This window comes from Hypoxylon trugodes, assembly GCF_022578975.1.
Source record: "Hypoxylon trugodes strain CBS 135444 unplaced genomic scaffold F4822scaffold_6, whole genome shotgun sequence".
In the NCBI taxonomy this organism is placed as follows: Eukaryota; Fungi; Ascomycota; class Sordariomycetes; order Xylariales; family Hypoxylaceae; genus Hypoxylon; species Hypoxylon trugodes.
The window spans coordinates 1699180-1718839 of NW_026250021.1; the positions used below are offsets into that span (position 1 = coordinate 1699180).

At 46.0% G+C, this 19660-nt stretch overlaps 8 protein-coding genes across 8 annotated transcripts; 2 read left to right on the forward strand and 6 right to left on the reverse strand.

The window, feature by feature from the left end:
- The first annotated feature begins 10 nt into the window (after positions 1–10).
- On the forward strand, positions 11–1167 carry F4822DRAFT_289550 (uncharacterized protein). Its single transcript, XM_051454992.1, has 2 exons — positions 11–415; positions 522–1167. The coding sequence occupies exons 1-2, from the start codon at positions 112–114 to the stop codon at positions 1064–1066; spliced, it is 849 nt and encodes a 282-aa protein (XP_051313424.1). The 5' UTR covers positions 11–111; the 3' UTR covers positions 1067–1167.
- Positions 1168–1200: 33 nt separating this feature from the next.
- F4822DRAFT_289554 (alpha/beta-hydrolase) lies at positions 1201–2712 on the reverse strand. Its single transcript, XM_051454993.1, has one exon. The coding sequence runs from the start codon at positions 2465–2467 to the stop codon at positions 1475–1477; it is 993 nt and encodes a 330-aa protein (XP_051313425.1). The 5' UTR covers positions 2468–2712; the 3' UTR covers positions 1201–1474.
- On the reverse strand, positions 2691–7606 carry F4822DRAFT_289557 (ABC-2 type transporter-domain-containing protein). The gene is made up of 2 exons (XM_051454994.1): positions 3007–7606; positions 2691–2943 (listed from the first exon to the last, which is right to left on the reverse strand). Exons 1-2 carry the CDS (start codon positions 7441–7443, stop codon positions 2914–2916), a joined length of 4467 nt encoding a protein of 1488 aa, XP_051313426.1. The 5' UTR covers positions 7444–7606; the 3' UTR covers positions 2691–2913.
- Positions 7607–10570: 2964 nt separating this feature from the next.
- On the reverse strand, positions 10571–12742 carry F4822DRAFT_407225 (casein kinase II regulatory subunit-domain-containing protein). Its single transcript, XM_051458469.1, has 2 exons — positions 12099–12742; positions 10571–12032 (listed from the first exon to the last, which is right to left on the reverse strand). The coding sequence occupies exons 1-2, from the start codon at positions 12255–12257 to the stop codon at positions 11196–11198; spliced, it is 996 nt and encodes a 331-aa protein (XP_051313427.1). The 5' UTR covers positions 12258–12742; the 3' UTR covers positions 10571–11195.
- Positions 12743–12884: 142 nt separating this feature from the next.
- Positions 12885–14817, forward strand: F4822DRAFT_289589 (Clavaminate synthase-like protein). Its single transcript, XM_051454995.1, has 2 exons — positions 12885–14592; positions 14805–14817. The coding sequence occupies exon 1, from the start codon at positions 13106–13108 to the stop codon at positions 14129–14131; it is 1026 nt and encodes a 341-aa protein (XP_051313428.1). The 5' UTR covers positions 12885–13105; the 3' UTR covers positions 14132–14592; positions 14805–14817.
- Positions 14288–14750, reverse strand: F4822DRAFT_430402 (Conidiation protein 6-domain-containing protein; the record flags this gene model as incomplete). Its single annotated transcript, XM_051461284.1, has 3 exons — positions 14288–14381; positions 14443–14581; positions 14636–14750. 3 exons carry the CDS (start codon positions 14748–14750, stop codon positions 14288–14290), a joined length of 348 nt encoding a protein of 115 aa, XP_051313429.1.
- Positions 14818–15473: 656 nt separating the features above from the next.
- F4822DRAFT_289591 (uncharacterized protein) lies at positions 15474–16411 on the reverse strand. The gene is made up of 2 exons (XM_051454996.1): positions 15774–16411; positions 15474–15710 (listed from the first exon to the last, which is right to left on the reverse strand). The coding sequence occupies exons 1-2, from the start codon at positions 15970–15972 to the stop codon at positions 15586–15588; spliced, it is 324 nt and encodes a 107-aa protein (XP_051313430.1). The 5' UTR covers positions 15973–16411; the 3' UTR covers positions 15474–15585.
- A 1424-nt stretch (positions 16412–17835) lies between these two features.
- On the reverse strand, positions 17836–18846 carry F4822DRAFT_430404 (uncharacterized protein; the record flags this gene model as incomplete). The annotated part of the gene is made up of 1 exon (XM_051461285.1): positions 17836–18846. The coding sequence occupies one exon, from the start codon at positions 18844–18846 to the stop codon at positions 17836–17838; it is 1011 nt and encodes a 336-aa protein (XP_051313431.1).
- Positions 18847–19660: the final 814 nt, after the last annotated feature.

The window sequence follows — 19660 nt, forward strand, 5'->3', positions numbered from 1 at the left end:
CAAAACTACGAACAACCCCAAGCACTCTACCAGTAACTTGGCGGAATTTAGACGTTATTCCTGACCAATTACCCGCGCAACACGCCCATAGACGGACCACGATATCCAACGATGGCATACGTACCCCCCGAAGATGAGGAGATATTAGTTGACGCTCGCTTGATTTACAAAACCCCGTATCGCCCTTATTATATATCAGCGGCTACTGAAAATGAGCTATTCCGCCCATGCGTGCACAATTGCGAGCAACTTGTAGCTAAGATCACAAGTGTACCACAGTGGGTTATAGATAATCCTCAATCTTATAAAAACAGGTGTCAGCAATTTATGGAACTCTATAATGAAATGTCACCGACGGATCTAACACTCATGGACATAATGTCATTATCAGCGGATATAGATGACTTGTTTTTTCGTGAGTATTTAAACGTGCTCTCTGACGCTTCTTATCCCCTTTTTTTCCCTTCCTCGCTCCGTCCCAAATGCCCACGGCTTGAAAGCTGATTCCGTTTCCTATATAGATGGTCTTCTCTACTCATCCCACGGCCACTTGGTAGATATTAGGATGGAAAGATTTGACCTTGATTACGACGAAAGAAAGCCGAATCCGGACCTGGGACTCACCTCGGGAATAACACTGGCAGACATGGAATATCCACCAAAATGTACCATAGTACTGAGTGGCCCGTTCAACAGAGACTATGAGAGGATTATGCGGCTCAGTAAGGTGTCTCAGCTATCCACATTGGTCCATGAAATGGTTCACGCATACATCAATTGCTATTTTAATTGGAACCGTGATGAGGAACACCTAGTTGGGGCTAAAGAGGGAGGGCATGGACCAGTATTTCACGAGATTCTCGAATGGGTTAACGCACTGTTGGCCAAATTGGATAAACGATTTCAGAACTTGGAAGAGCAGCATCCTCAAGTACTGAAAAAACCCAGACCGCCTCCACTTACTCGCAGCGCGATCCAGAACGTTTCCGACGAGCTACTAATTCTGGAAAATCTTACTAACCAAAGACTCGAGCGTATTGAAGAAGCCCTCGGAATCAAGAATTGAGTCAAGTCAAATCGAGGATATGGTTGGACGAACGTGGAGACAGTGTAATGAATCAGAAATGGTTGCGGATATTTAGATACGTATGAAAATAGTGTATGGACACAATGTAACTTAGATACAGATATATCTCATCAAGCGAAAGATATTTTGGCATTTTGGAGATATTAACCATCTAATTATTTGTACACCTAGATAGATTATTTCCATTGAATTTGAATATAATCTACCTCAACACACGCTAGAAAATTGAATATTAGTACCGACTTAGATGTTATACGTGATGAATTTAGCACAAAGGCGATCAAAATATATCCGGAGTCATTGCAGTCAAGAAAAAACCAGGCCATATCTAGGTACATACTCGACGCTGCGCCCCATAACTCAGAGGGATTCCTTAGATCATCTTACCTACCTAGATACACAACTATCCACAAACTCCACAACCTCAGCGTTAAACCTCTCCGGCTCCTCAAAGAAAAGCCAATGTCCAGACTTAAAAACCGCCATCCTAGCCAACCCCGGCCCAGCACCACTCTCAACCCGGCGCACCGTCTCCCGCATCCCCTCAAGCGGAAAACACCCGGATCTCCTCCCAGCAAGAACCAAAGTCGGCACACGAATATTCTCCTCAATAGCTTCACGATGATCATACCTTGTATGATCAGCCAGCAACCTCGCCAACCACTCCCCATCGCAACGCTGACTAATCCGCGTAAAAAACGCCTCATCGCGCCACCGTCTCTCATCCGATAGATCATCCCTGTCATCCGGCGCGTGCCGGTACCCGAGACAGGACTTCACCAAATCTATATGCGTACCCGGGGGGTCTTCAATCCAAGCTTTCTGGGCAGCCTGCATCGTGGCCTCATCGTAGCACCCCGTGTGTGCCCGCGATGCATCCCATTTATCAAAAAGTGACCGATCCTGCAGCGGTGCTTGGTCCACAAATACAAAACCAGCGAAATCGCCACCGCCGTTAGGACCGTAGATTTCGACAGACGTCCACAGAATAGCAGCGCCGATCGAGCAACCCACAGGGACAAACTTAATCTCCTCTCCTATCTCAGATGGCCGGGAAGTAGGAGCGCGCAGGTACGTAACCAAATCCCTTAAATCAGCGGCTAGCCGCGCGACATGGTATCCCCCACGCGTCCGGGTTGAATTACCATGCCCACGCATATCCGGGGCGACGACCCAATGCTTTTGACTTAAAGCCTGGAAATTGCGGGTGAAGTACGCGCTTGACCCACTGAAGCCATGGAGTAGAACAATGCAGCTCCCGTAGCGATTGTCAGGCTTTGCATCTGCCCCGATCGGTAGCGAGGTCTGGAAAGCTAGGGTACAACCATCATTTGCTTTGAAGTATGCATAGTGCATTCCCGGGTCCGCTTCATCTGCCATGGTTGCGTGGATCAAAGAGATATTGATATGGCTTTGTTCAGGGTGATAGCATTTTATAGGAGGCTGTTGATGAAGTATGAAAACGGAGGGCTTAGAAAGACCCCGCTTACAGCTAGTAAATGTACCTAGACCCACAAAGAATTGGTGTGATTATCCCTCACTTCGGGGTAAAAATAGGGGCAGATACAAAATTGTGATGTTAGATAGCTAATTAGTATCTGTAGATAATTTATCTATTATTCTACACAGTAATAGATTTTATGTATGTAAGTCGGCGTTTTGCCTTCTATACCGGGTTGGTATCTATTCCCAGTGCCTGAAACTGCGCCATGCCCACTAGTGACCTAAAGCTACGGGTATTACCCAGCGCTGTATGTGCTATAAGTGCCAATAGATGCGGCGTGACTCATATAACATCGTAACATCATTATCCTTCTTTTCGTACATCACCGACGGTTAAAGTTCAAATATCGGCCCTGTGCGACAAATAATCAGCATTTAGTCAAACGATTTATAAGGACTTGAAAATGTGAACTTACCGCAGAGAATAAGATGATAATATTACTTCCCACAAAAGCCGCAAAGATCCCAAGATCCCTCCACCGATAATCGAAGCTGAATCCCAGAGGCTCGTAGAACTGATTTCCTACCTTGTAGGCACAGTACTGGCACACACTTGTCGCATTATCCACAATGTAACCTGCGCCTTTTTCTAGGAAGGGAGCTATGTACTCTCCGCATGTCATACCATCGGGTGCATTGAATGAATTGAGTTCCCATGATCGACAGTTTACCTCTAGATTATCTAGGGCGGTAGTCACGGTGCCTCCAATGAGGCGAGTGAACGGGTCCAATTGGTACAACCATGCTCGCCAGAAACCGGGCATCTGCGGTGCGGGGATCGCAACACCACAGAACATGGCCAATGTGATGACGATAAAAGGGTCGAACTGGCTAGCAACGAAAGCGGACGGCGAGATTGAGGCAACAACTTGGCCAAGCGTAACCGCAAAAAGTTCTGTAAGCAATACCATGAAGTATTGATACCCGGCGCGCGAAGACTCCGACTGGAAACCTGGGATGAAATAGAGAGGTAAAAAGAACACTACGGAACAGAGGATCGCGTACGGTAACTCGGCAATGAGCATTCCGGCGGTAAATGTAATCGTGCTGTACATCTTGCTTAATTGTTCGCGGAAGAAGATGGCTCGCTTGATCACAAACATCAGTTCGACTTGGGGTAAGAGTAAACCAGGTAACACTGTAATCTGGAACATGACGAAGACCTTATATTGCAATGACGCTCGGGAATCGTCAAGTCGCAAGTACGTAAGACCCGTGAGAACGGCGATAGCGATGTGATTGAAAAGACGAGTGAAGAGGTAGTTAGGTGACCGCCAGTATGAAATATTCATGCGATTGACGACAACTTTCAATTGATGTAGAGGAGGTGAGGCATACTCTCGTTGAAGCGCAGGATTAACTTGCGCAGCGACTTGCTTACGGGACTCCTTAAACTGCGAAATAGTGTCCTTGACGTTAGCAAGTTCGGGACTGTCATCCCAGATGTCTGCCCAATCTCGTCGGCCAACGCGTGGGGTACTTCCAGCACCGATCGCTTCAAGCATGAACTCGGCAACGTTATCGGATGGGCCAGCAACAGCGCCGTGCCGTGCCAGGTAATCTCGCAAGATGCATGCATCTTTTCCAAGGTCGCCGAAATATACGCAACGGCCTCCTCTTTGAAGTAAAAGTAGTCGGTCGAAGTGTTCAAATAGAGCGGCATTCGGTTGGTGAATGGTGCACAGAATGGCCTGCCCGGCAGCGGCAAGTTTCTTCAAAAATCGAACAATGTTGAATGCGCTCTGACTGTCGAGACCCGAAGTCGGCTCGTCCAAGAATAGTAGTAATTCTGGCTTGGCCGCCAGCTCAACACCAATTGTCACACGCTTTCGCTGCTCGACCGTCAGACCGGCTTCTGGAGTACCTATAATGCAGTCCGCGATATATTCCATTTCTAGCAATGTGATAATCTCCTCAACGTAAGCGTATTTTTCTTCTTGGGGTGTCTCAAAGGGTTGTCGTAAATCGGCCGAGAATCGCAAAGCTTCGCGCACAGTTTGGGTAGGATCGTGGGTGTCGAGCTGTTCCGCATACGAAGTAGATCTCTGGAATTCCTTCCCAGGTTTTATACCATCGACTAGAACATCGCCAGTGATAACACCAATATTCTTCCTCGCCGCTAGAACATCCAACAAGGTCGTCTTTCCAGCCCCGGAAGCACCCATGAGCGCTGTCAACTCACCCGGTTTGACGTAACCGTAAATATTATTGAGGAGGCGACGAGTACCACCAGGTACGGGGACATCGTAATTCAATTCTTCCCATGTCAGAATACTGCTAGACTCGATTTTCAAAGCAGTGCCTTGCTCCTCTTTCGACTTTTGACGTTCCAATCGCTTATTGTTGAGTGCTTCGTTCAAGGCCTTTCGCTCAGCATTAGGTTTTGCAAAGACCTTCGCCTGATTGCCACCCATACCAAACTTGACGAATTCACCCAGCACGACATTCATGACAAGGAAGAATATGATAATCGCTATTATGATTCCGAAATTTCTCCATAAATCTTCAGGTCTGTAAGAGAAACCCTGCGTGATATAGGCAGCGCCGCTGACCATAGGGTTTCCGGGGGTCGATCCAGGTAGAGTGCAGACTTGATGATTGATATCGCCATATGACGGTCCAGATGGGATGAGTGACTCATCCGTACACAGCAATTGGTTGTCTTTGAATTCATTGGCCATCAGACTGGAGAAGGATAGACCCAACACATTGATCCAGAAGATCCACCGCAACCAGACTTGTTGCGATTGATACTGAATTAGATATCCCGAGGTTAGGATAAATAACGTAACAGTGACAACGGCGAATTTGACGGCATAATCGAAATCCGGGCATAGACAAGCAATGATACGGACATAAAGTGTCATACCGATATTGCCTACTAGAATTAGCAAGTAAAACGTGAAGAATGCTCCAGGTGTCCTTGTGAGGTTGGTCATAAAGTAGATTATGATTGAGAACACCAATATTCGAGTAGCCGAGAACGCCGTATCCACGAAAATTTGCGCTATCCACAATGCCGACGGTCGATGGAAAGTGTACGCTTTATGCTTGTTTACGATCGGCCGACCAGTCATAGTCGCTCCCAATTCGCTAAAAGCTTCGAATGCATTGAATAATAACGAGATAAACAGAAGACCACCCTTGCTGAATGCGCTAGCAGATGTCTGCTGGAGGTTCAAGTACAGAGTACCAAGCACAATCGCAATAATAACAGTTCGAAACCAGGAGAGCGACAAGCTCAATTTGTCTTGGAGTTTGAGCACGAATTGACGCTGCATCAGAGCCCAGACCTGAAGCTGGAATCCAACACTGTAAACAGAGTGTTTAGCACCACCCCGCTTACTTTCGCGTACAGCCGCGATGAAGTCATCGTGGCGAGCGACTTCCTGCTCGTGTTGAAGCCTCGTCTTGTATTCGGTCATATCATTCTTTAATTGTTCTGCGAAACGAGATTTCTCAAAAGCCTCGGCTAGTGTCTCGGGACTGTGTGGGGCATTCCGTAGCGAGTACCCTTCGGAGTATTCACGCTCGAATTCATCTGTGCAACCAGTGACGTAGTCTGGCGTCGTTTGCCGTGGGCGCGGGAGAAACCCGAGACCTTCGAAGTAGGCTCTGGCTTCGGTGGTGGGTCCAAAATACACCTGTTTTCCAGCATCAATAACCAAGACTTTATCGAATTGCCTGTATATATTCTCAGATGCCTGGTACAGAGATACGAAAGTAGATGTCTTATATAGGTTGGTTTGAATTCGAAGCGACTTAACGAAGTCGAGTGCTGTACTTGCGTCCAGACCTCGAGTACTGTTATCCCATGATAGAATGCAGGCGTTTGTAATCATCATTTCGGCGATCGAGACACGCTTTCTTTCACCACCAGAAACACCACGGATCAGCGCATCGCCTACCACGGTCCTTCTTGTGTGTTCGATGTTGAACATTCTGAGCAGCATTGTAATGACGTCATCCTTGAATTTGTTTTTCGTTGTGCCTGCTGGAAGCTTGTTGGGAATTTTGCAGTCGAGCGCGAAACGGAGAGTTTGTTCGACAGTGAGAGTAGCATGATGAATATCGTCCTCTTGGTTGTAAACGGCCTCGCCTCTAAATTGCTTGAATTCCTTATCCGTGAATGGTCCGTAAAGGACTTCGCCCGTAACACCTGTATATCCCCAACGCTGATTCGCGATTGACTTCAGGAAAGTTGTGCATCCTGATCCCGGCTTCCCTAGGACAAGGACCATCTCACCAGGATTAACGACACCCTTGAAATTGTCCAGTAAAGTGACCTCGGTACCTTTTTGTCCCTTGCCGAGGATGCTCATCAACGGAGTCCAGTAGTCCACGAAATCCCGAAAGGCGTCTGGGAATGTCTTCACAAAGTTAGTAGTGCCACCCATTCCCCTGACTGTCAACCCATCCCAGTAGACGCCGATGTGCTTCGGCTTGATACCAGCTTGCCTTTCAGCATCAAGACCACCACGTAAAGCTACCTCCAAGTCGAAAACCTCGAACGACTCTTCAGAAGCGGGGCTGTCGAGAGCCGTATGTGCCCCTTTTTCGACATCGGTCTCTTTTCGGCTCGGGGTGCGGCTTGCCTTAGATAGACCGGACAATTCTCTCCGAAGCTCGGCGAAGTTGGCCTCGGCCTGTTCTATGGAAACGCCGGTATTTATGCGTGAAAAACCATTGGGATTGTTTTGCCTTGCGGTTTCCCGCTGGTCTTCGAGGTCCGTTATGGTTGATGAGTTGGTAGATGGCCTTGCACTTTTGGTTGAGGTAGCAGATGCATGGTGGCGTTGTTGGGGCGACTCATCAGCCGCTGAAAGGTCCCTCTCCAAGTCTTTTTCTGACATCGCAATGGGGCAACCACTCGCCCTCGTCGAATGTTCCCTTGCAGGAATATGTTGGTATAAAGTGCGCGGGAAACTAGGGTTGTGAAGACCAACCACACCGCCAAGTCTTCGTGATAAGCGTCCAACACCTCAATGAAAGTTGTATAGCTTAGAGTAACCCAATGCTTAGTGAGTTACAGGTCAGATCAATCTATACATCGGCAGAGGGTAAGGAAGTCGGTCAAGTGAAAGAGATACACAAACCAACAAGTCAGGAGGGATATGACGAGCTTATGAAGGTCCCCCCAAGAACCTGTTGAAGGTGAGGGGAAAGAGTAAGAAAATTGTCAAAGCAGAAGGTACGGTGAAGAAATATGCATATACAGTACTTGCTCGTATATGTGTGAAGAGGAAAACAATAAGAAAGGCAAGGTCATGGATTCTTGAATAGGAAATGAAGTGCACGACGGCGAGTGCTCTTCTTTAAACGTTGAGCCGACTGTTCGGTCCATGGCTTGGCGATTGGACAGAGATTATCAATCAAGCAATCAACATTGAAATACCTCCACTGTAGAGAAAGAAAAAAAAAGTTCCATCAGCTTGATGCTTCGATGGGATGGATGGATTGGGTCGGGTCTGGTCCTGGTCTTTTCCTTTAGCGGTGGAGAAGAAGATGGAAGCTAACAAGGTTGGGTTAGGTACTTTCTTGTCCTCTATAACACGAAATCTGCGTTTATTGTAGCACTGAACCAACGTTCCACAGCTCCACTCTGTACTTGATATGCTCATAACTCTGTTGGTACCGCCATAGCCTACTCCACAAATACCCCCCACATACCGGTTTGACTGTTGCCCGGTTGAATATCGGGATAGTATTTGGGTTGTATTAGGCCGGGCCAGGATGCCGGATTTATATCTGTCTGTTCAAGTGATACCACCAATACCTCTTGCAAGTAAATACCTATGTCCTGAACTGCCTACATGTTTTGGGACTATATATCTAGAAAAGTATCTCCGTATACAATGTTACGAAATATTATGCGTATGCCTATCCAAATAGGTAAAGACATCAACATATCCTTCCGATACCTAATGCAAGGCCCTACTCCTTAGCTCTGAATCATTCTGACGAATAAGGCCGAGAAATTATAAAGTGGTCCCATAGCCCCGGATCGCTGTGACAGAACGCGGCGTGACTGATAGAGATTAGTCTATCTAAACCAATTCCTATTGGATTATCTCTGCCTTTGGTATCCGCACCGTACTTCAACTAATACATATCAAAGCCTCATAGAAAATTGTGTTGCACAGCAAACGGATTTCCCGTGGTACATGTACCTTACGTGGGTCCAATCCATACAATCCACACTTCTACTTCTACATCGACGGGCAAGACGAATTGAAATTCCCGGTACGTGTCACCGGGAACCGCACCTCTTGCAGAACTTGTCACTGCATTGTATATAAGTACATCTACACATACAACGTGCATATACATGAGCCTACTATGCCGTATCAATGCCAGGTTGTACATGTATGCAAGCTGCTAAACTTGACCTGTCAGACTACATGTACAGTACCTTCTACTAATGATATTACGCGACCACTGGGTTTTTATTCGGTTTCCAATCACCTCATCTCGGGGTCGGGAGGATTGAACAATGCGGATCACCACGGAAATATATGAAGGCTGGGTGGATTCCCGATAGTAGATGTCGGAAATGTCGCATCATTTATCTGTGTTCATAGGGGTGTTACCTTATACGGAAGGATGCCTGAAACTCGATCTCCACAGCCTAACAGTTAAGAGTTAAAGAGTTACTTACACAACTATCAAGTATTTCAAGCTAAACAGTGTAACTATTGGTAATTATTATCCCGTACAGGAAGTATTATCCGAAATTATATCTTAGATGTAGATAAAACATAGCATTTACGCGTCTACGAAACCCTCTCATTCGAAGTTTCGCCTTGCGTACGTTTCAACGCCCAGGCCATGAACCTGGCAGAGGTCCACAACCTCGAGGCCTTAACAACCGGCAACTCGTTCATTGGTCAGATAAGTTTGCACGGATAGACCACTGGACCCTTGAATTTTGAATCACATGGCGATCCCAAGGTACGCATTCTTTGCAACGGCAGGCAATGATACGGTAGATACGTGAATAAAATATGTCTACTTAGGTTTGCACATATGTAAAGAAACATCTACCTACATACGCCGTGAAACTCGATACCCACGATCTCATCCAAACGAATCGTCCCTATGTCAATTGAAAACGTGCATTTAGCTAGCACAACAGGACGCTCGTAATTTAGGGCGTCGCGTAGGACCGAAGACCACATGCCCCGTTGTAATTGCAACAGAAGGAAACTTCGGCTATCAGAGCCGTGGTGGGTTTGGAGACAAGAGACTCTCCGTCATTATAAATCAGAATGAGCATCATTCACGTGGTTTTGTACCTTTAGATGGACCGGTGTATATGACGATGACACGTAGTGGAGATTCTGGATTATCGAATACCTAGGTACGGGGCAAATTAGACGGTAACGTTAAGTGAAAATCTAGGTATGTGAGATTCTAGACTACGACGATATAGACATTTTGAATTAATCCGTCCATGATTTCTCATGAAGTTCCCCATTTTTGTTGGGGGATGTGCGAGGGGGAAGGGGAAGAAAAATTTAGAAGGGGGGAAAAGGAAGGATGGAAACCGTTTAAGCGATCTTGTTTCTTATTCAGTTAATAGCGACGTTCCGATCGCGCTGATATGAATCGTGGTTAACTCCGCTGTTTTATGGCTCACCAAGCATTTACGCGGGGGGAAGAAAAGGGAAAACCCATGGAGATAGTAAAGCAGCACATCTAATCTCCGTGTCATCCCTGTGTTTTATAGATTTCTTCCCAACTTGTAGATCTTGACCATACCAGTCCCTACATACATATGTTCGAATCAACGTAGGGCAAGGAATATTATGTGTAAGCGCTCGGTGGCTTTAACAAATAAGGACTTTGTATCTTAAATCACTATATATGCCGGATGTAACGCCGTGGGGGGACGCCACAGTTAGCTACATGTTCTAGTTACCAAATGAAACGACACCAACTCGGATAAGTATCATTCTCGAGATCGAAAGAGCAAGTGTTTTTTTTTTTTTTTTTTTTTTTTTAATAATACTCGGCGACCGCAATGGGACTTGAATGAGCAATAGCCTCACGGTCCTACCGCGACGAGCGCGCAAAGAGTATTTAACGGTTGGCAACAATCTATTAAGAGCTCTTGACTGCCATTGTATGCCAGGTGCGAATTGAAAAAGAAAAAAGGTCAGTTGGCTCAAGTTACATCATATCCACAAGAAACCGCCTTCGTATGCTTCCGTCCGGCCTTATTGTCCTCTTTTCCCCCAAATGCTAACCAGGCTGTAAAGAAGAAAAGCCGGCCTGGAAAGGAACATCAAAAAATGTGTTTACCAACGCCGGCCATGCAAAGGTAAAAAAAGAAGTATAAGGGTTCATTCATTCCTTTTTCCTGTGTGGTATCGCGAACTTATTATTCTAAGTCGTCTAACGTTTCGTCCCATCAAACGTAAGACGAGCCCGTAAAGAGTAGAGTACAGAAATTCCGAAGGCGGCAACTTTCTCGACTTAACGAAACATCCGGGAAGTACTGCGGCTGATTTATCCCCTATTCTGGTTGGGAAATAGAGCATCCCAAAGAGCCAACGCGGGCGCCTCCACTGTTGGAGTCACTGCTGCTTGACTTTTGACTCCCCTAAAGCTCCGATTCCGCGCCATTCGCCTCCACCGCCATAGGGCTTCCTCCTTGGCCATGTCGCCTTCGTGGTCGCAATCTCCGTACAGGCCGCCCATTTAGATTCATGCTATCATCGTCATCGTCGCTATCCGGGTTATTTTCCGCGTAGATACGTGCTTCATCTAAGTCTGTGACATCCTCCGGTTTATCTCGTAACCACTGCATCCGCGGACCTGATCGTGCCACCTCAGAGACACGGAAGCCGTAAATACGCGGCTCGTAAATTTTGTTCTTGCCCAATCCAGGTGCAATGTTGCACGTGTACATGCCATTGAGCATCTCCTTATCATCGTCACTCACGCGCGCATTCGCTAGTACGTCGGAACCCCTCTTAGTGAGGTCGTATTCGGGGAATGTTAGGAGGAAAAGTGCTCCGAATGTCCGACCAAAAAATGCGCCATCGACGGTTTGGAATCGGCTATTAGGGGGTACGTAAACGTCGAGGCAGGAGGGGCAGAAGAGCTTCACCGTCTCTTCGCCTGGTATGTCGGAGAGGCCCACAGGGAGAGTTCTCGATTGCTCGCAATGGCTTCGAGGGCAAACACCAAAGTGACCTAGCTCATACTTTTCCGACATTTGTTGGATGCCGGCTCGGGAGCAGATGAAACGTTGGTGAATGAGACCGTAGAGCATTTCGGCTGATGATTCTATAACGGAAAGGTCGCTGGCTATTCGGCTGTGGTTACGTCGTTCACCATGTCGCACACGGTCGACGCCTTCGATTGATTCGTCTTCTTCATCCTCCTCTTCCTCGTCCTCTTCATCTTCGTCTTCAGGTTCAACATCAAGTATCATCTATGACCCATAGAAATTAGTACAAATATAAGAAATGCAGAATAGGAAAAGGGGATGGAAACATACCTCCAATGCCTCCTTGTACATTGCGACTTGGGTTTGTAGGCCAGTTAAGTTGAAATCATCCTCGATGAACTCTTCAGACACCTCGGCGAAGTACTCATGACCTAGGAGAGAGCAGAAGGAGGAGATCCAGGACTCCGGAGTGCCGGACGAGGAAGACATGATGTGAAAGGTATGTGCGCCCGCCGAGAGGGTTTCTTAATTCTAATAAATTCGAACTGTTTAGGTGAGGTTACTGGTAAGAATCGCGAAGCGTGACGTTGACAAACCCCCGCGAGACCGTGTGCTGCTCGTAGTTTGGGGAGACAAGAGAGCTATGGCAACTGCATGACGCGAGGGAGGAGGATAACAAGGTCAAGGCGAGGTCGAAAAGGTTAGGCCGAAATAAAAAATAGTAATAGGATTTTAGTTATTTACTGCAGAATAAGGTCTCGGCAGATGGATATTATCCTACAATGGTGAATCAAATATAGTGGGAATAGTTTTTGGTGATGCATGTGTTTTTGATAAGTTTTGGCGGGGATCGAAGAGAGGAGGGAGGAGGCTACCAAAATTAGGATTCAGCCCAGTCTAGCCCAGTCCAGGGAATAATCGATTTTGTGCGCCCGTGCGTTTCTTTCTATACCTGTTCCGTAGCTCCTTCTACTTTCTTAGTTGGAATACGTAATCCTTATCACCTATCTACGGGAATTATTATGTAAACAGTATTCTCCGATATCAGTCCATATCAGCCACAACACAATAATTCGAGCCACCCCCTCCTCCGTGGCTTAAATATTATATCCAAAATTCAAAGGTTTAATTCCCATCATTTTCTCAGGCTTCAACCAACAATCATCTTTACCCAAATCATAATCATCATTCCCTGCTATCCAACAAAATTCTCATATAGTTTGGCTTGAGTATAGAATTTCTTTCATTTGAATTCGTATTCAATGTCTAAAAATAACAATTATTTTCTTACACACCCTACCTAGTGGATTAATATCCTTCCAAATCCGGAACCAAACATGCTCTCCGGATTTGGACTCAGGTCACAACAATTCTCATCCACCTACATTTCAAGGTTCCCAAGGCGTCTAGTATCTCGGTTTCAGTCGACGTCTTCGGCAAGTACAAATCAAAGCGAGCCAGACCATCGGATAGGAACAATTGTTGGCGAGGTTGACCTAGACTATTTTCGCAAAGTTGCTTGGGTTCCTCAGCGACCCCTAATACTACAAGCCTTTCACAACTTGCCAGCCATACAAAAATGGTTTCGGCATGATGCCAACAAACAGCACCCTGCATTTTCCCATTATATGAATGCTTATGAGAATACCATATTTCCGTATGAATTTAACATCCCTACGAAGGACGTATTAGCGGAATTCTTGGCATGGCTGGAAGAGTCTAGTGAGTACAATGCCTCTTGCATGCCAGTGCTAGTTGAAGCCATGGTACAATCATGGCCTCATAAAGCTGAGCTCTCTTTTCAGCAATTCGACTCGCCGTTACACTTAATTATGAGCGCATGCCATTTCAACCAAACCAGACATGACCCGAACTCTTGTATCAAAAATCTCTATATCGCTCAGTCCAGTCTCAATGATCTTCCTGTACCCCTTTCTCGTGACTTGCCCGTCCCCGACATAGTCATGCATGCTGGCAAGGGGCACGTATATAATTCAAGTATTTGGCTTGGCCTACAGCCCACATACACACCCTTACATCGAGATCCGAATCCGAACCTATTCTGTCAACTCGTCAACTCCAAGAAAATACGCCTCATGACACCGGACCGCGGCGATGATATATACGCCTATGTCCGCAGGAAACTTGGCTCGCAAGGCAACTCACGATTCAGAGGCCCAGAGATGATGAAGGGTCAGGAACGAGAATTACTCCATGACGCCGTTTGGAATGATGGATCTATCGACGAAGTGCACTTGCATCCAGGTGATGCTCTGTTCATCCCCCTCGGCTGGTGGCATAGCGTTGCTAGTTATGAAATAGAAGGAAAACTCAATGCCTCTGTGAATTGGTGGTTTAGATGAAGCAGTGTAACATTACGAACATCGATTGACCGACAACGCGCCACTTTACAAATCAAATTTTCTCTGGTCAGCCAAACATTACAGGGACAACATATTTGAGGAATTATCTCGGCGAAATAAATCTGAAAATTTCTAGGTAATTATACGGAGTACATTCTAACCTTCCAACTCTCTCAGCTTCTCCCTGGCCCTCTCCCTAGCTTCGTCGGAGACATTCTGGTTACTGATGCTAGCCTTCAACCCACGCGCACTGGAATGGATGCCGATTTAGCTGAAGTACAAGCTGAAGAAGCTACTACTTGAACACTTACATATTACCGGGATCTTTCTGCTCGTCCTGCGAGTTGCCGCTTCCATGAACACCGTGGATATTGTTTGAAGCGTCAACGGGTTCGTCAGTCTCGTTCTCGAGCACCTGGCGAGAATGGTCTTTGGCTGCTTTTGAGGTGTCTTGGATAGCGGTGAGCAATGTTTATACTAGAGATCATGGCAGCCTATACATACTTGGGTTGCTGAGGGTAGCTTTGTGTCCGCGATATACGTTCTCTGGGTCTGGCTCGATATCTGCAGACGCAGGGACTTCCTGCTGGATGTCGCTGTAGTTGTCTTGGTCGGTCATCGTGTTTGTGACTGATTCAAAATACTCTTGGAGAACACTAATGGCTTTCAGTAGATCAGGTCGCATTTAACGGCGACACGGTTACTTATTACACATCAATAGTCCTGCGATCGATCGACCACAAGTTAGGATACGCCATGCATTGATTGATGACGAGATATTACTTCATACTGATAGCATCACTTGCAAGATGATGGCATTCACACTGATATGTTACATACTACTCATACACAACGCCTGAAATTTGATTTTTAATTCGGGTACTGATAAGCACGGGCTTCATGCCTGTCGCGGTTATGTAGCGGTGTATACCATCTACCTTGGTGGCAATATAAGATCTGGCAGTATGATACGCTATTTAGAGCCAGAGTCATGAAATCATACATGACTTATAGCATTGGAGCATATTAAGAATGCTTCAATACCGTAGCGGTTCATACCCCTAGTCACGAGCCCTGCAGTAATCATAATTTGTTGAATTAGGCTGTTGATTTCTAGAAGATGTCATGAATTAGATTAGCTAAGTGATGGGTCGTTGAATTAGTGGATGACCTTGACAGGCGTAGTTATATTCATGATAACCTCCGAGAGCAAAGATAATTCAATACAACGATAACGTGATAAAAAACAAAAAAAAAACCGCTGGCTTTCGTGTACTTTTTAAGAGAATATTATGATAGTCATAACACAAAATGCATGCCGCAATGTTGCTCAAGTCAACCGAAAGTAAATGGGAAATATCATATAATGTAGACTAGGTCAGACTTAGACATTTCGACATTTCGACATAAGTAAACTCCCTTCATCCTCTATCCGAATAACATCCAATTGTCGACTATGCTTCTTCAGTGAGACCCAAATCCTCATCAGTAGGTTCCTTGTAAGTACCCCTTGGCTTTTCACCGCGAGTTCTCTCCTTCAACACGTTGCTTTTATCAATGGCTTCGGCGTCGTCGCGTTCTATATAAACCTAGTGAGCAAGGCGGCGGATTTTAAATTGTTTCATGGCAGTAATATTCTCACCTAATTGCTTGTCGGAGTCGGCGTCTTGGAGGTTGATAGGATCTTCAACATTGTCGTCGTCTTTGATGACAGGAATGGCAGCGTCGTCTCTCCGACCCTGGGTGGCATACGACGAGTCGTAAACTTGACCTTCTGGGGCTTCACGGGGAAGTTCGCCAGATGCTTTGTCGTCGGCTTGCTGGTATGCGCTTTTGGACATGATTAAGATTTTCGACGTTGGTTTCCGAAATGAATGAAGACAAGTTGAAGTTACCAATACTAGATTCTTAGACAAGTACACCGATATTGCAAAATGCGAATTAGGAAGTCAGATATAGATACGACTATTTATTATCTGCTCTCTAACTCAATGGCCAAAGTTAATACCTATGATCTTTCTGGAAAGGGAACTAAGATCCATTCTTCTCCTTGTCGTGATGAGATAATCATGATTATTACATGACTACATTAGTCCTCACATTTTTCGTCGCGTCATAGAGGTATGGACGCCGTCGACGTCAACACTATTTTAGACATTAAAATATATCTGGATGAAATGTGTATCTAGCTAGAGTGTCTTAGATCTTAAGAGTCCGGTAATCTAGTTGTTACACAAGACCTCACTGGCGCCGATGACTTCGCTCAGTGGTGTATGATCTTGACTATTTTGCCAGATCTTAAGAAATCTTATAGTCAATTGGTTTCGTACCCAGTTTATTGTGAGCTGAATGCATCATCCTATGCCATCAAAGGGGCTTTATGGTTGCCTGGATATTACATAATTCAATACCATAGGGGAGTTATGCACCACGATTACTGGAGTTAACACACCCGGTAGTGGCACAAAATTAGCATCCCACCCGCTATAGAATAGGCGTCAAGCGTCCCAGGAAATAATGCTTGCCTTCCATAGGTAGGGAGCGCCTTGCTTAGATGCTAATTATCTTTATGGTACGCGTTGCTTGACATACCTGGGCAGTGCCGGGAAAAAAGAGAGAAATAAAAATATTAGAGTAATTAAGTCTAGGGAAATGACTTGATGTTGACAGAATTATTCTACTCGTGCTAGATGTGAAAAATAACATCGAATTTTATGTACCTAGGTAGGTAGGTACATGGGTATTATTTCGCCTACATACCTAGGTAGGTTGGGTACCTACCTGCTTCTTCGGCGTCGCGCCTAGGTAATGGGTAATTAGGGTATCAGCTCCCCTGATATAAGACCTAAGATAGCGCCTAATGCATCATTTTATTGGCAATATTTACTGAGTTGAGCCTGTAGGTGGCGTCTTGACAGCGCCCTGTGTCAATTTTTCTTTTTATATTAGGGGATATTCCCGCTTATTCCCCGTGGCAGGTAACTGTTAGCGGCGGCTCGGCGCGATGTGGTCACCATAATAATGAATGAAACTGATATCTTTAAAGTGATCTTCCGAGGACCGTCGGCATCGTGAGTTGTTCGTTAATTCAAGATTACAAAGCGAAATTTCCACACGCAAAACGACACTGGAACAGGGGTTGTAAGCCGCGGTAGGACCAAGGGCAAGGGTTCATCGCGGGGAAGCCATTCCGAGCAAGGGGTCAAATAATTTATGAAATGTCACTATCGCAAGGAAAATTACTGATCTTCAAATATTGACCAACATGCACATCTGTCCATCGTATGTCAGGAGTCTAAAGAGCTAGCCAATTCAAGTGCCGGTTCTTAGTCCGGGTCCCGAAGTGTTAGAGGCTTCTACTACGTAAGTTGACTGGGGATCTTCGGCTTCACCCTCCCGGTTCTGCAAGGTTTAAGGAGTCAAAGCGACAGGGCCATTCTTTTCCCTCTTCCCTTGCTAGTTTCTTTTCTTTTTGTCATAGCGCCCGCCCATCATCCCGTGTGCTAGGTTGGAGATTCGGATCCGAAATGCGGATGTAGGATGAAGTGTGAATCATCGATTTTTCTTCGTCCAGGTAATATCTCATGATATTTGAATTTTATGTACATAATACATGCCACGATGGGGTATAGAGATGGTCATTAGATGCGCCAGCATGCAATCCCAGATTAAACACCGATTCCCAAATGCGCCGCTGTGTAGTCCTAAGCATGCTCAACCGTTTCCTCTACTGTCACGGCCGTGACCATAACAGACTCATTAATATTTGCGACCTCACTCCAAGGGTTCTGGCTGTCTTGTACAAACCAGTTCATCTCAATCTCTCCGCAACAAACAATAAATAGTTTCGGTTTGTCGTTGATATAGATTAGTTCGACCGCCGTCGGGGAGGCTAAATTCTTTAAAACAACGGATGTCGTGCCCTTGCCCGTGGAAGGGTCAATGCTGACCTTCCAGATGAATCCGTCCATATAACTGCATGTGTATACGGCAGTCTGGTCTCGTGCAAGTGCTAGTCCATCGCAATGAGGAATATCTCCCGCTATAATCTGTACTTCTCCTGCGATCCGAATCCCCACCGATGGATCGTCCTGTACTCGTTCGATAGGAATGCGACATAGCGTGCCAGCACTGGTGTTGGTAAACCATAGATGTCTATCTGCGACGCGCATTCGGTTAAGACCGAAGAAATTACCCTCGCCTTCAGGGGCTTTCATAGTCTCGTCCTCCACTAGTAACGACTTTTCGCCGGTTTGTATATCCAACCGCCAAATACAATTCTTGAATGAATCCGGAAGCAATACGACTCGATCTGATATAGCAATTATACCGATGCAAAACCCAGTATCTTTGAGATCGATTATTTTCGTTACTTTGGGCGGGCTATTGTCATCTAGGCTAAGCGATACGCGCCATACGATAAAATCTTCGAATTCAATATTTACTAAGTCGACCACACCCGATAAAACAAGATATTCGTCATTGGCTCCTGGTAGTGGGCATAGGTTTATTAAACCATTCGCATGCTCTTCGAAGTTGTGTAACAATTGTGGCGTTGATTCTGGGTCCTCGGCATCGAATGTGTATAGTTCGGGCTCGTCCAGTCGGGAGGTCAGTATCCTGCCATTGGGGCGCAAAGCGAACCCCTCAAACCAGGAATCTGAGGGTAACTGCGTCACTAGCACCACGTCCTCGACAGACCCGTCGTCGAGCATGGCGTAGCTATGCGATACGGAAGGAATAGGAGGAGTGTTACACACGGGTAAGGTCGTTATGGATAGGTACAATGCGCGAGTTATGAAGTCTGCGGAGTTGATATGGTTGGTCTGGGCAATGGCAATGCTTCTCGACCAATATGAAATATGAAAAGAAAGGGAACCCCCATCTAATACGACCCTGTTCGAATCTCACGTGAGTCGGTTCCTTCCCCCCTGAATTATACCGAGGCGTTTTATTGAAGCGGCATCTCCCACACGAACCATTTCATGTACAATCATGGTACAGTCCGTCCCAGAAGCTGGGAGAGATCCCGAGAGATTGCATTTCCGTATCCAATACCGAAATTTGGTTCTGGGACCTCTATGTTGACGACAAGGACATGGGCATGATTTGCAAGTTAAATCAGACACAAGGTGCAATATTTCCAAGCCATATTTTTTTTTTACATGTGTACTCGCGTATGTGTACCTGGACACAGGTGCCTGCCAGGCCGCCTACGGCGCCCAGGTCCGCTTCCGCTCTCTGCTTTCCTTTCTCAGTGCCGCCAGTCAAGCTTCCCCTTGCTCTTTTTCTATACTCTAAGCGAATGCCAATTCCCACTCTTAATTTTAACTGCACTTCGCGTACGAAAACGTGGGATACGATCAATCACTTACGACCAACCTGGTACTCCAGGGCTGTCGGATACTCGCCTACCTACCTAGGTAGGTAAGTTGAATGGGTTATTTAAGCGAGCGAGTCTCGGATGGCTCCCGATAGTACTCCATACGTCCTGTAAGTCATTTCAATAGAGGGATTCAACGCTTAACC

What these genes read in the sequence shown, in the direction of transcription:
- F4822DRAFT_289550 (XM_051454992.1), top strand. Translation starts at nt 112, where the DNA reads ATGGCATACGTACCCCCCGAAGATGAGGAGATATTAGTTGACGCTCGC. An exon ending in TATAGATGACTTGTTTTTTC is followed by an intron (nt 416 to 521) that starts GTGAGTATTTAA and finishes TTTCCTATATAG; the next exon opens with ATGGTCTTCTCTACTCATCC.
- F4822DRAFT_289591 (XM_051454996.1), bottom strand. Translation starts at nt 15,972, where the DNA reads ATGTCCAAAAGCGCATACCAGCAAGCCGACGACAAAGCATCTGGCGAA. An exon ending in CGACTCCGACAAGCAATTAG is followed by an intron (nt 15,711 to 15,773) that starts GTGAGAATATTA and finishes AGGTTTATATAG; the next exon opens with AACGCGACGACGCCGAAGCC.
- F4822DRAFT_407225 (XM_051458469.1), bottom strand. Translation starts at nt 12,257, where the DNA reads ATGTCTTCCTCGTCCGGCACTCCGGAGTCCTGGATCTCCTCCTTCTGC. An exon ending in TGTACAAGGAGGCATTGGAG is followed by an intron (nt 12,033 to 12,098) that starts GTATGTTTCCAT and finishes TATGGGTCATAG; the next exon opens with ATGATACTTGATGTTGAACC.
- F4822DRAFT_289554 (XM_051454993.1), bottom strand. Translation starts at nt 2,467, where the DNA reads ATGGCAGATGAAGCGGACCCGGGAATGCACTATGCATACTTCAAAGCA.
- F4822DRAFT_289589 (XM_051454995.1), top strand. Translation starts at nt 13,106, where the DNA reads ATGCTCTCCGGATTTGGACTCAGGTCACAACAATTCTCATCCACCTAC.
- F4822DRAFT_289557 (XM_051454994.1), bottom strand. Translation starts at nt 7,443, where the DNA reads ATGTCAGAAAAAGACTTGGAGAGGGACCTTTCAGCGGCTGATGAGTCG. An exon ending in TTATCATCTTATTCTCTGCG is followed by an intron (nt 2,944 to 3,006) that starts GTAAGTTCACAT and finishes TTTGTCGCACAG; the next exon opens with GGCCGATATTTGAACTTTAA.